General features: G+C 37.8%; 1 protein-coding gene across 2 annotated transcripts in view; it reads right to left on the reverse strand.

Moving 5' to 3' along the window:
* The window catches only part of LOC127661429 (guanine nucleotide-binding protein G(o) subunit alpha), a 146,748-nt gene that overhangs the window by 24,164 nt on the left and 106,400 nt on the right, over positions 1-16,184 (reverse strand). For both annotated transcript variants that reach the window (XM_052152136.1, XM_052152135.1), the window contains exons 5-6: positions 11,541-11,669; positions 7,461-7,590 (exon numbers count right to left, since the gene is read on the reverse strand). In XM_052152136.1, coding sequence (XP_052008096.1) covers positions 7,461-7,590; positions 11,541-11,669 — 259 coding nt within the window. The remainder of the gene's footprint in view (positions 1-7,460; positions 7,591-11,540; positions 11,670-16,184) is intronic.

A 16,184-nucleotide genomic window follows, 5' to 3' on the forward strand; every position in this document is an offset into this window, starting at 1 on the left:
ATTTGCACCACATGCAAAACCTGATGATTAATATTAATGTTATCCAGCATAATTTGAGAATGTTCCAAATACCTTCTTGTGTGCTTTAATAGAAGCAAGGAATTCTGACTTGTTGTTCAATGTTACAATTGACATAAACATTTCAATTGTGACCAAGAAATAAGAGCAGATTCTTACATATTTCTTATTAATTTTACATCATAACTTTTCTTTCTTTTACATTTTTTAAAATCATAAAACTTCCAGTTTAATTGTCACAGACTGAATCACAGATTTTCAGTGTGTTATCAGACATTTAAATCCCACTGTTTACAATTAATAACTAATTTATTCTGCTTATCATCTTAACGGTAATGAATTTAGAGTTGGAAGCAGTTACTCCCTCTTTGTGTCTTCAATGGCCATTACTTCAGGAGAAAACAAGGGTCAGCAAATCAATTTAGGTTTTGCACACTACAGAGCAGCATTATCCGATTAAAAATGAAGCGTTTTGGAAAGAACCAGCAACACATCTAGAGGATCCAAGATATAACATGTAAAGAAATTACATAAAGTAAATTCCCCAAAAAAGTAAAATTGTCATAATTTTCTCAATGTTATTCCAAACACTATGCCTTTGAATTCTTCTGTAGAACACAGTGACTTTTTTTTAAAGCAGAATGTCCAAACTGGTCTTATTCGTACAATGAAAGTGAATGGAGACCACGGATGTCCCAAGTTCGTGTTCTCCTTTTTTGTTTTGCAACATGGGGTTCAGTAAATTTTGACAGAATTTTCCCTTTAAGGCACAACATAAAGGAGCAATGCTTCAAACTGTACTAAGTATGTGATTGAGCTGAGGTTGGTCATGATAATTTCGTACCTGTGGGAGAGTTTGTGGATGGGCCGTCTGTAGAGATGGGCTTTGTTGTTTAGCGTTTGGTTAGAGAAGAAAGCCGATGGCGAGAGATGACAGGAGACCAGCTGAGACGTTTTGAAGGAGGGACGCAAATGCAGAAGTGGCCACTGGAGGCCACAAGAGCGACCGAGCAGAACCAGACATGCACCAGAACCCGAAATGTCACTCACATTTCCCACCCCAAATATGTCACTGATGCTCAGACACAGAGCATACATACATACAAACATATATATGTACATACATACATATACACAGGGGGGAATTCACTAAGAATTACTGTAACTGCACCCTCTAATATGGTTGTTTATTTAGCATCCGAGTTGTTAAAGTAATAATGCAAATCAGATAATAACGCAAACACACCAAAACATTTTTGTGCTGAACAAAATTTGAATGAATATATTTGCTTATTTACTATCCATAATTTATTATATTTACAATTTCATGGCTGCCTTATTCTGTATGATATTTTTTATTTTTTGCTAGTTTATTTTATTTTACATTTACTATTTTATTTAACATATAAAAGGTAAAAACCTTTTACCATTTTTACCACATTTCAAGCTTGTTTCATAGATTGCGGTTACAATCTTTTTTTTTTACAGTACTGTGTATTGGTATGTCTTATACACTATTCTCAAGCATTTTATCATTATTTATTAAATTACTGATGATGTAATCTACAGAAAATGTACACAAACATCTCTCTTTTCTTAAACAAAATTTCAATTACTGCCAGCTTTTCGAAGGTGGCAATAGTACAATATTAAATACTGTATCGCATTTGGGAGTTTTGTGAAAAGCCTAATTTACATAGAAAAGAGAGCTGGTCATGCTCATGGTGTAGCATTATTGCAGCAAATTTAACACCTGGTTAAAATGGATTGATGGTGGTGTAAGGTTTTTGTACTGAAATAATGTTCACAAAAGTGATAAAACGGTTTAGTGACTTCACCCCTCAATGACAAAAACACACAGCAACACTGAACAGTGGAGAAATGTAGAATTGGTCCATGCGTGTCATAAATGAAGAAAAGAAATTTAAGAGATTAAATAAGTTGCTTAGTTTCAAATAAGCCAAACTTGAAGGAACAAAAAATGTGTGTGTGTTGAAATGGAGGAGTAAGTGGCACAGAGTGCACAGGAGACACGTAAAGGCAGAATAAATGACTGCTAATGCATAAACACTGGTAGAACACTGAATAGAAGACCACTGATAGAGACACATTCAGAGAGAGTAAATTCAAACTATCTGTGAGTGTTTATCTCTATCCATTTGTTTCACCTCTGACTTTCTTAGAGAATAATAAGATCTGTCTTCTCCTTTTATTGCCTACATAGATTAGATGGATATGGATGTGTAAGGGTTGCTGTATTTATGGGCATCTTCGGTCCTACCCGTAAAAGCCTCCCAATTGTATTTCCAAAATTCGGCACCATAAATACGCCAGATGTTTTTCAGCCTCAGTGGCCGCAGTTATAAAAAATCTCTTATCCAAGTTTGTTATGGGAGTGTGTTTCTGGGTAGATCTGAAGTCTGCGTTGTGCCATACACTTACCAACATGACTCATCACATTTTTTAATTTTATTGTTCAGAGACCTACTTGCTCAAAGCAATTAAAAAATACAGATTCCTCACTAAATCTTGGTTATCACTATAACAGCAGCTCACACTCTGAAATGTATCATAGCAACAAATTTGACAGGAAAATATTTGAATCTCCCAGCATGCCAAATTCACACAACATGTTTACTAACTACACTAAAAAAAAAGGTTGTTCACTTTACATTAAAATTAACTAAAGCAACACCATTCTAGAACATTTTGTCTTAACTTAAATTCATTTTGTTAAATTCAATTAAATGTGTCAAATTTAAGTTTACTTAATCCATTTGAGTAAGGTCTACATTAATATTTTTTTGCAGTATTGATGAAAGTGGCCAGCATGCTTTTCAGGGGACTGGATGGTGTGTACAAATGTTAAAACTAAGTATTATTTTATGTATTTTTGAGCAAGATAAGAACAGGATGAGATTTATTCATGTTTACTGTTCTGTTTTACCATTTTATTTGAAAGTAGTGTTTGTTTGGCTGGAGTTTGGGGGGTTACCGTTGTTCTGAAGACTGGTGCTTGTGCTTTGGTTAAGGATGGACTTGCGCATACACTTTAAATTTATGTTAGATTTTAACATTGCTTAACTCTATGTGCAACAGTTATACTGTCCTTACACTTGCTCACCTAGCATATACTAATGTTTAAAAACCTCATTAATTTCAACCAACATAAGACAATTAATTAAATAAACATTAGTAAGTTGTTAAAATTACATTAGACCAACATAAACAAATTAAGTTTGATTAACCTAATAAAACTGAGTTAAATCAACTAGAGTAAATTGATTTGACATAATCCAACTGAATTATGTTTGTTTAATGAAACTGAATTAATTAGAAGTAATTTAATTCAATTGCTTGTAAAATAAATTCTTAAATTAAGTTAATTAATTCCTTTTTTAGTGTACTGACACCATTGCTGATTGCTATAGATCAAATTATGCAATCTTCCAAGTAATATTTTTTCTCACAATTCTCAGCATGTTTAGTGATCTAAATGGTCTGAAGAAAATGGACACAAACATCTCGTTTTAATAAAATTCCTGTTACCAACTGCTTTTTGTGTACAGTAACAGTGCAACATTAATGTTGTGCAAACAGTGCATATATTGGAAAATAAGAACAAATCTATATAATAAGCCTAATTTACATAAAAAAAAGTGGGTGCCTGTGCTGAAAATACAATTACTTAAATTACAAAATATTTTAATACAAAAGTATTCTTTTTTATAATATATTTTTTTAAGTCCTAGGGCTCTATGTGGGCAAAGTGAATAATCCAATTATTGTGCCAGCGCAAAGCGCAAATGGGCATGGGTGGGAGTGTTTGCACTAATGTGGGTGTAGGCGTGCAAACTGTGTGTATGTTGTATGTAAATGAAGTGGCACAAAGCGCAATTTGATATTTTCCTAAGAATTTTGTTGTTGCGTAAAATGTTTCAATACCACATTGAATTTTGCAAAGTAAAAATTCAGTTCCTGCAATTGTAGTTTGGAGATTCCTCCAGTAGGTGGTAATAAAGTGCATTGCATTGCATGTAACACTTTTGCTCTTAAAATAGGACCCCTAATCTATTCATATATAAGTAGTATTTTTCTCACAATTATGTATATCTCATTTAATGATAGAAAACGTCTAGGTTACGGATGTAACCTCCATTCCCCGATGGAGGGAATGAGACGTTGTGTTGAAGAAGCGACACTAGGGCTCTCTCTTGAGAGCCTTTTGCATCTCTGATCTATGAGAAATGACCAATGAGAAATTGGCAGATAGAATTTCCATGTCCGCCCCTGGACATAGGGGTATAAAGGGAAATGCATCAGTTTCATTCAGGATTTTTCTGAGGAGCCGACAATGAGGTTCGGCCGCAACAGTGGCTCGGTTCAGCGATGTGGCCGGGAGGACACAACGTCTCGTTCCCTTCATCAGGGAATGGTGGTTACATCCGTACACAACGTCACTCACTTCGACGTTGTGTCGAAGAAGCGACACTAGGGGTCCAATTTAAATCATGCCATGCGCTGAGCCGTGTACGTGTACTGCTGACACAGGAGTAGACAGGTATTTTACGTGCCAAAGCGACCAGCTGTGCCAGGCTGCATGTACCCTTCCCCAACGCCCCATAAAATTATCAAAGCCTTCTGGTTCTTTACTCCCGACAGGGGGGAACAAGGCAGGCCACGGCAGCCGTGCCTTTTCTCTCTCTATGTTTCTCGCATAGAGTTAAAGCGGCTGGGGCCATCTTAAAGCTATCATACGCACTCGGGGAAGGCGATCTTTCCCAGTTTTCCTATTCTTTCAGGGGGGAAAGACCCTGCGGAGTCCACACCTGCCCAGACTGGGGGAGGTAAAGAGTGGTGAAATACTTCACATGGGCTTTTAGGTCACAACGGGGGCGTGTGCCTCCTGCGGAGTGCTCGACGCTGGGGCTGAGAGCTGGGCCCGGGTTGAGGCGGAGCTGTGTGTTTCCTAGGCGCCGCAGGGGGACACCCTTGGCGGGCAGATGGGGCACGGCTCGTGCTGGAGGTACGGCGGGGCATGATGTGAGATACGGCCTCCGTCTTCTTTTTCACCCCTTAGAATTGCTGGGTGAAGTCCTCTACAGTGTCGCCGAAAAGGCAGAACTGGGAGACAGGTGCTTCGAGGAAGCGTGTTTTGTCCACTTCGCACATATCGACCATGTTCAGCCACAGATGTCGTTCCTGAACCACGAGAGTGGCCATCGCCTGCCCGAGTGACCGTGCTGTGACCTTTGTGGCCCTGAGGGCGAGGTCGGTCGCTGAGTGCAGTTCCTGCAGCATGTCGGGATCAGGACTACCCAAGTGCAGATCTTTAAGAGCCGTGGACTGGTGGCAGAAGCGGCCTGTCCGGTGGCGCTGTAGGATTTGGAGGTCAATGAAGACGTCATCCTATGGGCCTTGGAGGGGAGCACAGGGCAACCCGCCAGGTGGCGGCATTATCGGGGCACAGGTGGATCGCAACCGCTCTGTTCACCTGGGGGACCGCTGTGGGGAATCGCTATAGCCCTTGCCCCTCTTCGGGAAGCAGGCATCCGCATTCTCAACTACCTCAAGGACTGGCTTAATCTGGACCACTCCCGAGAGTTGGTCATGTTCTTGCAATGTTTATTGCACTCTACCGCATCCAGGAACTACACAGGGGCAGAAGGGCATCTTTATAAAGACGCGTCCTGAAAAGGACGTTCAACACCAGCTGTGTATATGCTCTTTAGAGAAAATAACTCTTTTAACTGCGCTGTCAAAGAGCCCAGGGGCAAAGCTGCACTGCCGTGCAGAGAAGGAGAAAGCCGCTGATATGCGCCGTAGATCCAACAGCAATCGCTCAGAGATGGGAGGAACAGTGTGTGACTCGCAGTTCGCTGCATACACAACCGGTCGAAAATTTCTGAATGAAACAGATACATTTCCCTCCCTTTATACCCGTATGTCTGGGGGCGGGACATGCAAATTCTGTCTGCCAATTTCTCATTGGTCTTTTCTCATAGATCAGAGGTGCAAAAGGCTCTCAAGAGAGACCCCTAGTGTCGCTACTTCGACACAACGTCGAAGTGAGCGGCAGACGGGGGAACTGGCAACATTCCAATAATTATGAACTATGTCACATCGTTTTAGAATCACAACAGTAGTTTAAAAAAGTTAATGTCACTTCAGAACCCATTCGGTAAATTATGGATAAGCTACTCCAAATGATTTTCAAAGAAGCCTAATCAAACTTTAAAAAAATGAAAGAACGCTGCTGAAGATTCAGCCTTCAAACTTAATGGAAAGGCTTTTATCAATGCAAAACAATAAAGGTTCTTCGGCCCTAATTTTTACTAAAACGCTGCGCACTATGATCATGTTCACTTGAGTGGTAACATGATTGCAATTTAAGTGTTCTGATCAACAGTGGATGAATATATCATCATGACAGCAGTTATGGTAGTGCTGTCCAGCAAGCTGCTCTGCTGGTTAGGAAAAGAACGGTGTGAATCCATATACCCTCTAAGATTTGAACTGAAGAACTTTATCATTCCACACTGTCAATCACACCTCTATACCAATGAGTCATGTGATGTCACTGAAATGTTTGATCTATAGCTTTATGTCCTGGTATTATTAAATTCCTTTTTTAATATTATGTAGCAATATATGGATTTTTACAGAATTGAAGTTCAGTCATGACTGAATTCTCAGAAAGATTTAGCATGTTAATGAGAGTATCACATATTGATAGGATTTGGTCTTAGCAGAGAGGATTTGCTAAGCTGCTGCAGAGCAAGTATGAAGACTTGCTACAGCTAGAACATAAACAGACATACTGTGTTAGCATGTGGACATGCTGTTGCTGCTGCACAACTAGACAAAATCATGACATGCTGTATCGAGCATGTAGGACATGCTGCTGCAAAAATAGACATTCATACAATCCCCATGTAGCAGATCTAGACAAGTGAAGCTGGGGAGGAGGAGGGTTTCAGACAAAAACACTTGTAGCACTGCAGTGAAATCTGCAAAACTTAGCAATTTAAATGTTAGGCAAAGAGAGAGAATGCAAGTTGATAGGCTTTCTGATTGCATGTCAAAGGACCAATCAGCTTACACCATGCAAGCCGTTTGGATAACAAATAACAAGTTCAAAGAACATATCAGCTTGCGTGCGCCATTTCGAGATTCATAACTGAACTTCAAGTCATTTGTGATCCAAACTCTTTTAAAGCACAGCAAAACATATTCAGATACCCATGATATACATTTTTGTTAGTGTATTGTGCGCACTTGAGTGTGTGTAAAAGAGAGTGTATGTACTTTGTGTTTCTGTGTGTCCAAGCATAAAAATTAAGTGTGTGTGTATTAGTGTGTGTATGTGTTAATGTACTGTCTGTATGTGTGTGTGTGTGTGTGTGTGTGTGTGTGTGTGTGTGTGTGCATTTAACACTCACCGTGGTCTCGTCTTCATGGAGCACCTGGTCGTATCCACTCAGAGCCACACAGAAGATGATGGCGGTGACATCCTCAAAGCAGTGGATCCATTTCTTCCTCTCCGACCTCTGACCTCCCACATCAAACAACCTGAGTGGACACAACTCAACATGAGCTCAGCACACTTATAAAAATGCACTATATCACACAATCCACAATGCCCTATTACAAAGCTAACAGAAGTACAGTCCTCACAATGAATAGCTGGGTTCTAATTGACATTAATTCAATATAGTCACATTGGACACTTATCCATTAACCCAAAACACAGCTATGTAATGTGGAGATGGGGATGTGGATGTGGACGAATGACATCTGTGGAGAGTGAAGCCAGGAAAGGAAGAGTGGTAAGGATTGGCACCTGTGGTAAATTATCTCTAACAGATGTTTTGTGTTGCAGTGAGAGCTGGAGAGGGATATAAGGGCTATAGGTCGACCGATATATATCTGCGTCTAGTGCTGCAGCAGCTGGGAAGGGTCTGCTGTTGTTATACAGTATGAGAGTGGCCTCTATAGGCGAAATAAAAACTATCACTTCACTGATGATTGGTACTTTGTTTGATTTGACAGCTGAGACAACACTGCATGGAGCAGACTACTTCTGATGCTGATTTAAAACCTCAACAACGAAAAGGTATGTATACTGTACACTACAGTGCACGTTGTCATTTCATTATAAAGTAACTAATTTGTTAACAAGATGATTCATTAGTAGAGAACAGCTGTATTGCTACTGAGAGGATGCTAACATTAAAGCTAACCTCAAGTTAGAACAATATGACAAAAATAGAAAAAAAAAAAATTCCTACCCAAATGTTTAAATGTCATGATTTTTACCATCTATTACTATCTATTTGCATTAGTTTATATCCAGCTGGTCACATTTATACATTTGTAAGCAAGTTAAGTTGCTTGCATATGTAAAGCAAGTGACGTGAGATAGCAAATTAATATCTTCATGCAGCCGAGAGAGACGTATAAACAAATCAGAAAGGCATCTGATTTCAATAAAATAAAAATTATCCTCACTGTAATATGATGACTTCAGGACGATCACATTTTTGCACTAAAAAGGCTAGACACAGCACAACAAATACAGTTTAACAGAAAGCAGGTGTCTCAATATGCTTTTAAAGTTCTTTTTAATTAGGCGCATCATCTAAAAAAACAGCGTTCCTGCACGAGACGCTAAATAAACAAAAACAAAGACCTTCGTCTAGCATGCGTTTACATGGAAAATCAAATGGACGATTGCAAAAGCATTTGGTGTGAACAGCCCCTTACAGTTGATGGAGGTCTTTGGCCGTTCAGTCTTGCTCTCTTATAAGCGATTCTCCGATTAAGAAATGAGATGTTTAAATGCTTTGCCAGGAAAGATGTTCAACTTGGAAATGTGTCTCAAGATCCTCGCATTCATTTCCAGTCTTCACCACCAAGTTCAGCCGAATACCACTGCTCTCTGTGAATATTGCTACTCTACATACAACTGCACTGAATAAAAACATTTTGCTGTTATTATGAAGCATGAGTCTGGAGTAGTAGGAATCAGTGCAAGTGTAACACCATGTGAACTGACTATCGAAGTGCGTTTTAGTTTTGACAAAACATTTGAGCATATGGACCGACTAAAACTTTTTATTTATTTTATGCACATTAGGTGAAAAATGAAATGCTCTTTTTTTTTTTTTTTTAACAGGCATGGAACAAAAATGTTCTATGCAACAATCTAACGATGCTGATTGGTTTATGTATTTATTGCGCCCTCTTGTGAACTAACAATAGAACGTCAATTTAAAATCAGCTGACTTAAAAATTGAATATTAGTTCATATCTATTAATATTTATGTTTATTTCATTTAAAAAGTACAATACATTTTCATGGTTCATTCAGCACAGTTTATTTTTGTAATAAAGCTCAGCACTATTTTACGTTGAGTGTTATTTTTTTCATTCAGCATCACCCCTTGAAAAAAATCAATTAGAGAGCTCTGTAATTGGAATTCTTACTAGTTAAAATGCAATTATGCCGATTAATGCTGGGAACATTCCATTTTCTTAGAGATCCCACAAAATTAACATTGGAGTTTTGTGGCTTTTAGTCCTTGTCTGTTTTTAGGCCATCTATTTACTAGTGTACTTCTAAAAGTTTACAATTACATTTTAGCAGATAAATGCATTTAGAATTCTTTTGAGAAAACAGACCAAAAATATTTATGACTCATCTTGCTCTCATGAGTATATACAAATCTTTGTGCAATAAAATGCTCTGTAGAATGATAATATCCCTCTCTATAACACCACCTGCCTCTGAATAGCAAATGGCAAGCAGCAAATCATGATTCACGCAAGAGACGTTAACTAAAGGGTTTTGTCAATTAAAAAAAATAATTAGCCATTCAATGTCTTGCATTAACTTCTTGTTTTAATATGTCAACTCCGGCCTTTCAACCCTAAAATCTCAATTTTAATCCAATGTTAGTAACACTAGTTACTATGTCTACTGCATAAGTCTGAGCTCAATGGCAGCTTCAATTAGCCAAGAACTGCTCATTTATATGGGAAAAGCCATCTAACTGACATGTTTAAGCGACCAGTCATAGTCAAGTTTTCATTACGGGGTGTTTAGGGGCAGGGTTATCGGACATGTATCATACCATAATAATAAAAGACAGACATGGGGAAAAAAGATTATTGATATCATGGCGTGAGCGACTGCACAGAAAACACATGGGAGAAGAGCAGAAAATATGTAGAAAGTCTAAGTGCAGCACCGAAAACCTCATTATAGAGAATAACTTTGCTCTGCTTGTGGATATCTGCTTTACTTTCTGCTATGAGCCTCAAACGAAACTCTGTAAATATCTTTAAAAGATATAATGTCATTAACCTGGCAAACTTGGGCAAATTCTGAGATTACTTTATCCTCAAAATGCTCATTCTGTCAACGTGGAACCTTGTGTAAAAGACTGATAAAATGTCCTGGGTGCTTTTACTCACTGAAGTTCCATCAAACCAGCCAATCAGATTTGAGTTGAGTTGATCGAGAAAGTGTTTTCCAGTTTTTTGAGCTATAAGCATCAGACGGTTTAGAGAACGGACTGTGGGGGGTCCATGGTCATGCCATCTGAGGCTGACACTATAGTTCAGAGGTCCTGCCCTTTACTGCATCTCTAAATCACTGTTACTTGGTGGGAGAAAATTGTAGCTTCTGGTGTGGTGCTAAATCTGACTTCAGAATAATGGTGGCAGTTCTGTCTGTTTAACAGCCAACAACACTTATTTTAGACCTCTATTTTCACATGCTATCTTCTGAGAGAATAAAAGCCTGTGAAAGGCTTTTATTCTCTAAAAGCTGTATGAGAATTTGGGTGGCAGAATGGTGGTGTATCAAGCTATATCTGTGAGTGCATCTAAATCATTAACCACTCTGACAATAATGTTAGTAAGTCATTGAAAAAAAAAAAACGTTTTCTTAAAGGAGTTTGAGTATGTGTTAGATCAAAATACATCCTTATAAACAGTCATTGATCGTGACTACTGAATGACTGAAAATTGTAATATCCAGTGCAAATTATACAATGACTTTCAGGGGTGACACTGTCACTTGAGGTTTGTCTAGTGCATTTTGGCACCACTAGAACAGTTAGCCAAATGTCATAATTGCGATATGTAAATGTATAATAAAACAATAAAAATGGCATTACTTGTAATGTTTTGTTAATGTTCATCCAATTTTGATCAAAATTGGAATGCACTCATACAGCTCATTTTCGCATCATTACCTCATCAGGCGAGCACAATTTATGTTTAAAAGATTATTTTTATTAACTTGTCTGAGTAACATCAAAGTTAAATTTTTCTTATCAGTAAATCCTTCGAAACTTAGTGTATGCTCACTAAGACCCCTCAACCTTAGCCTTTATTAAAGGGGGACAGACCCTCCTGATAATAACAGTAGAACTCCAACAGCCAGTCTGCAGAGCATGCTTAAATACACACTGTACGTTCAGAAGCATTAATAACATGTCAATGAGCCTCACCTGAAGTGCAGGTTCTTAAATGTGAAGTGGGTTTCTACAATCCCGGTGGTCTTCACTCGAGTTCGCAGAATGTCCTGCTCTGTGGGCTGGTAGTCTGCAGCACCGATCCGATCTAAACTGTCTAAGTAACTGAAGAGAGAGAATGAGAGAGACACAGAGTGAGAGAAGGAGAGAGGGAGTCAGTTCTGAATGAATGAAACCCTGACAGACACTCTGCTATGTGATCGAGACTGAAATCTGTCACATGTATTTGAACAGCTCCTCAAGGGATACTAATCATTTATCAATCAAGTAGATACAGCATTTTGGGATTCCCTCAATGCATAAAATCCTCTTACATCAATCATTAAAGAGACTCTCCATCTATATTTTGTTGACACATATGTCTATCTATTTGAGCTGTTCAGATAGCTTTGATAAAAAAAAAATCTTGCGTTTAGCCCGCATGTTCTGTTGATGTTTTTTTACTGTTTTCATGTTTGGGGTCCCAGAGACATCAGTGATGAAGTGATAACAATATTAATAGTAATTTCAAAATTACACCTTTATTTCCCTTCAAATAATTTTTGGAGGTTCCTCTTACCTAATCCAAATTGGATCAGAGGAACCTCCAGGTAGATATTATTGAAGCTTTAACCTGTAACAAAGTACCTTAGACATACACTTTTCAGTTCCCTTAAGATTAGGAGACCTGATACTTCAATGTAAATAAAATAATTTTTATTTATGTTAAAATACTTTCTCCTCAACATAACCCTGCTTTCGAAAACAAAGTAATCTAAATACTACCTAAATATGTCTCTGTTCCTATGCTAATAATAATAAGTGATTTATTGATACATAACATTGAAATGTCTGATAATAATGTGAAATGTCCTCTGCCTAGCAAAGAACCAGATTTAGTGACTGCTATAGATGGATAGTGACATAAGGCATGAAAGGGAGGGAGAGAGTAGGAGGACTGAAAAGTGAGTTAGACAAGAAATGAGGACAGGTTCCTGGCACATGCATATCTCAAGCCTATATGGAAGTAACATAAGTTATTGAAAGAAACTGTGATGCACCTCTAGGAGGCGGACTTGCTGTGACTGTGACTTGCTAAGTTGCATTCATATTTCATTGAATTGCTTTCAGCTTGCAGGATTGCTTAAGGGCACTTAACTCAGTTTCTTTCAAGTCTACCTGACACAGTAAATACTTAAGAATAAACTGCTCCCAGGACACAGCCTCAAATGGGACATCACTTGAACAGTACTATACATAATAAGGGTGACTATTCACTGACATATTCTCATACTTTCTTTTTATTCACCTTTGTTGTTTTTTCTCTTTGTTAGTGCTTGCTACCTCTCTCTCTCTCAAGCCAAACTGATGTAAAGTGCAATCTGTACAATTTCTGCCACAATTGTGCCGTCTGAATTTCGGGAACAAATTTCAGGAATCCTAAAGGATTTCTGACACTGTAGGGCAAAATCGGCAATCTAACAACGTTTAGTGTGACATGCTCACCGACGGCTGATTAATTGCCTTTGTGATGATCTTTAGCCTCCGAAGTTCTAGCAGTGTCAGAAATTTAGCATCGCATTCATATGACTGCTATAACGAAGGCCAGATGAGATTGTCCACTCCTCTTTCGCACCCCAATTCACTGTTTTGGAGAAACCCCACTGAGCTCCTTGGAAAGAAACCTGCTCTGAGTCTGCACCATAACAACATGTGCCCAGTTATCACTCTAATCAAGCTTTTTCAAAGTTTTTCTTTTAATTTTATAGAAAAAGTTGTAATAAAGAAATAAGTAGAAAATACTTGGTAGTGTAACACTTCAGCAATATGAAAGCATTATTCCCAAATTAAATACAGAGTTTACAAAACAAAAATAAATAATAGCATTTTCTTAACACGTTTTTTTTCCTTTACATTTATCGTGCATTTTCTTTACAAATTTAATTAAATTACTATTTTACTTTTAATAATTTTACTTTAAGTGTCTGTAAACTTCTAGTTTAGATTCACACCACTCCAATTTCATAATTTTTTTTAATAAATAAATTATGTTAAGTATTTAAGACTCATTTGATTCCAAATCAGCAAATAATACTGATGCCCTGACTTCCAGAGAGAAAGAAAAAAATAACCCGCTCCTCCAAATCTCGCAGTTTCGCTTCTATTAACAATCTATATACTTCTGTTATATTAATGATCACGTTCACTGATCGGGACGATTGGAACCACAGATGTGTATCGTATAGTCTGACATAACATCACACTGTGTGCCATGCCGATCGCACAGTGTGCCATGCCGATATCAATGCATTCATATCGTACAGTCTGTAACAAATAATAATCTAAATGCACTGTAAAAATCCTACAGTGTATAACGGGCTTAAGGGGCATCCTCCTTTGTGACCAGTAACTGTTTGCTAAGCATGCACTCCTCGCAGCATATTCTGTCCATTAACAAATAGCAGATTTACGCCAGCTATGTTTACTGAGGATTTTCATAAGCTTTTTTTAGACAGCAACTGTCAACAATGGCCTGATAAAACCACAAAAGCACAAGTCATTATATTTGACTAAAGGTAAATATCATTGGAATTATAACTTCTAACTTCAGAGAATTCAAATGCAAAGAGAATATACACAATAAGGAGAACTGTGTTCCTTTGTGTTCAGGTCTGTATTTAACTATGCAGCCTTGCAATGGAAACACAAAGAAACTACACAATTTAGCCCAATTCAATTATGGACGGGTCTCTCAGAGCACTGCACATTTTGGATGTTTGCCTCACAGTTGTTACTGTGCATTAATAGGGCAATTTCAACTTGGTCTCATATAATCACTTTGTGAAATCTTTTTAGCAATATCATTTGTATGTGGCTCATTGTGCGTATCGCAGAATTTCATGGGAAATGAACACTAGAGGTGTTACAACACCAATTACTTTTTACAATAACTTTTAATTTGCACTTGCCATGCTTGTAAGGACGAGGTACAAGTCCTGAAGACAATGCGTCTCAACACTGAATGTGTCATAGATGCACCACAACATGACGTGGTTGATTCAGCAATTGCGTTTATTTCACATTTGCTTTTATGTTACAATCAGTTAGGTTAAAGTTTAGAGTTTAGAGTTGGGAACTAAGTTATGTTGATTTAAACCTCGAAAAAGCATTGACCTCAAAAGCCTCATATGCTTTTTATCACATTTGTTTTTATGACACTTTCCGTTAGCTTTATGTTTTAGGGTAGGGGGGTAGGTTTTGTTTATTTAAAACTTCATTGAGCATTAACCTTAAAAACCTCATCTGTTTGGGAGAAAACTGTATTCGCTTTTAGTGCCACTCAGTGAACATTTCATCTTGGAACTGTTGAGATTATGTGTAAGGAACCAAAAAGGAAATGTATTTTACAAAAATGTTGTTCACAGTGGCACTGTCACTGTCATTTCCATGTGATCAAGCAGGGTAATATAATAATATTTTGGTATTGAATACCAAATTGTCCCTAAATGTGAGCTGAATCTGCCAAAACCTTTCTTCGGGGACATTCATGCGGTCTCTCGTGACATATTCGTGTTGGCATGTTACGGACGTTATCTCACGTTTTCGTCTCGGTTGACACATCCAGGATGAGCACACAAATGCACCTCTGTGAGTAAATAAACAGATACAATTACAAATCAAACCAAAACCTACAAAGCTTCTGTACAGCGTTCCTCCTACTCAGTTGTAAACAGTACCTTTCTTCCGGGTATGCCAACGCGATTACATTACCATGAACGTACAGTGTTAGGAGGGTTACTTTTCAAATGTACTTCACTACAGATTCTAGAATGCATGCTGTAAAATGTAATTTGTAACGTATGCCATTAGTTTATTCCTCATTACTGTAGTGGAATACAGTTACTTATATTTTGTATTTTAAATACGTAACCCCATTACATGTATTTAGTTACTCCCAAACCCTGCGCACGTACTGCTGCTGACTAGAAGCGATGATTTATAGTCAAAATGTACTTTTTTTTTTTTTTTTTATTTTTGCAACAAAATCGATCAACATTAATTTAACAAGTGGAGTCATATGGATGTTGTATATGCTGACTGTCTGTTCTTTTTGGAGCTTCAAAGGTTGGATCACCATCCACATTTTAAGGACCTACTGAGCAAAGATATTTTTCTCTTTCTTCAAATGTGTTCAGCAGAAGAAAGTCATAGACATCTGGGATGGCATGATAGTGAGTAAATGATGAGGGAATTTTCATTTTTGGGTGAACAAACCCTTTAATTGGATTTAAGGGTTACTCTATAGTAATTATAATTAGCTTTATATAAAAACAACAGAACTCTGTGCAATGTACCATTTCTGATAAATTAGTAAATGTGTATGTGCTCAAATTTTGAAATTCACTGCAGTGCTAATTTTTTTTTTTAGCTCATGTGCACTCAATGCCCTGATGGTGTTCTTGGGAGTAGCTGCATGTATTATTGTAAATCTTTTATAGATATGATGACACTATGTGTGGACTTTACTCTGTCGTTTAAGGACTAATGGATGTGCGGGCGGGGTGCTTGTTGTGCTTTAGGTTTCTTCACGTCTCTCTCTCCTTTTAGTATGGGAAACATTAATCTCTCTACCACTCAGGC

This window comes from Xyrauchen texanus, chromosome 21 (assembly GCF_025860055.1).
Source record: "Xyrauchen texanus isolate HMW12.3.18 chromosome 21, RBS_HiC_50CHRs, whole genome shotgun sequence".
Lineage (NCBI taxonomy): Eukaryota > Metazoa > Chordata > Actinopteri > Cypriniformes > Catostomidae > Xyrauchen > Xyrauchen texanus.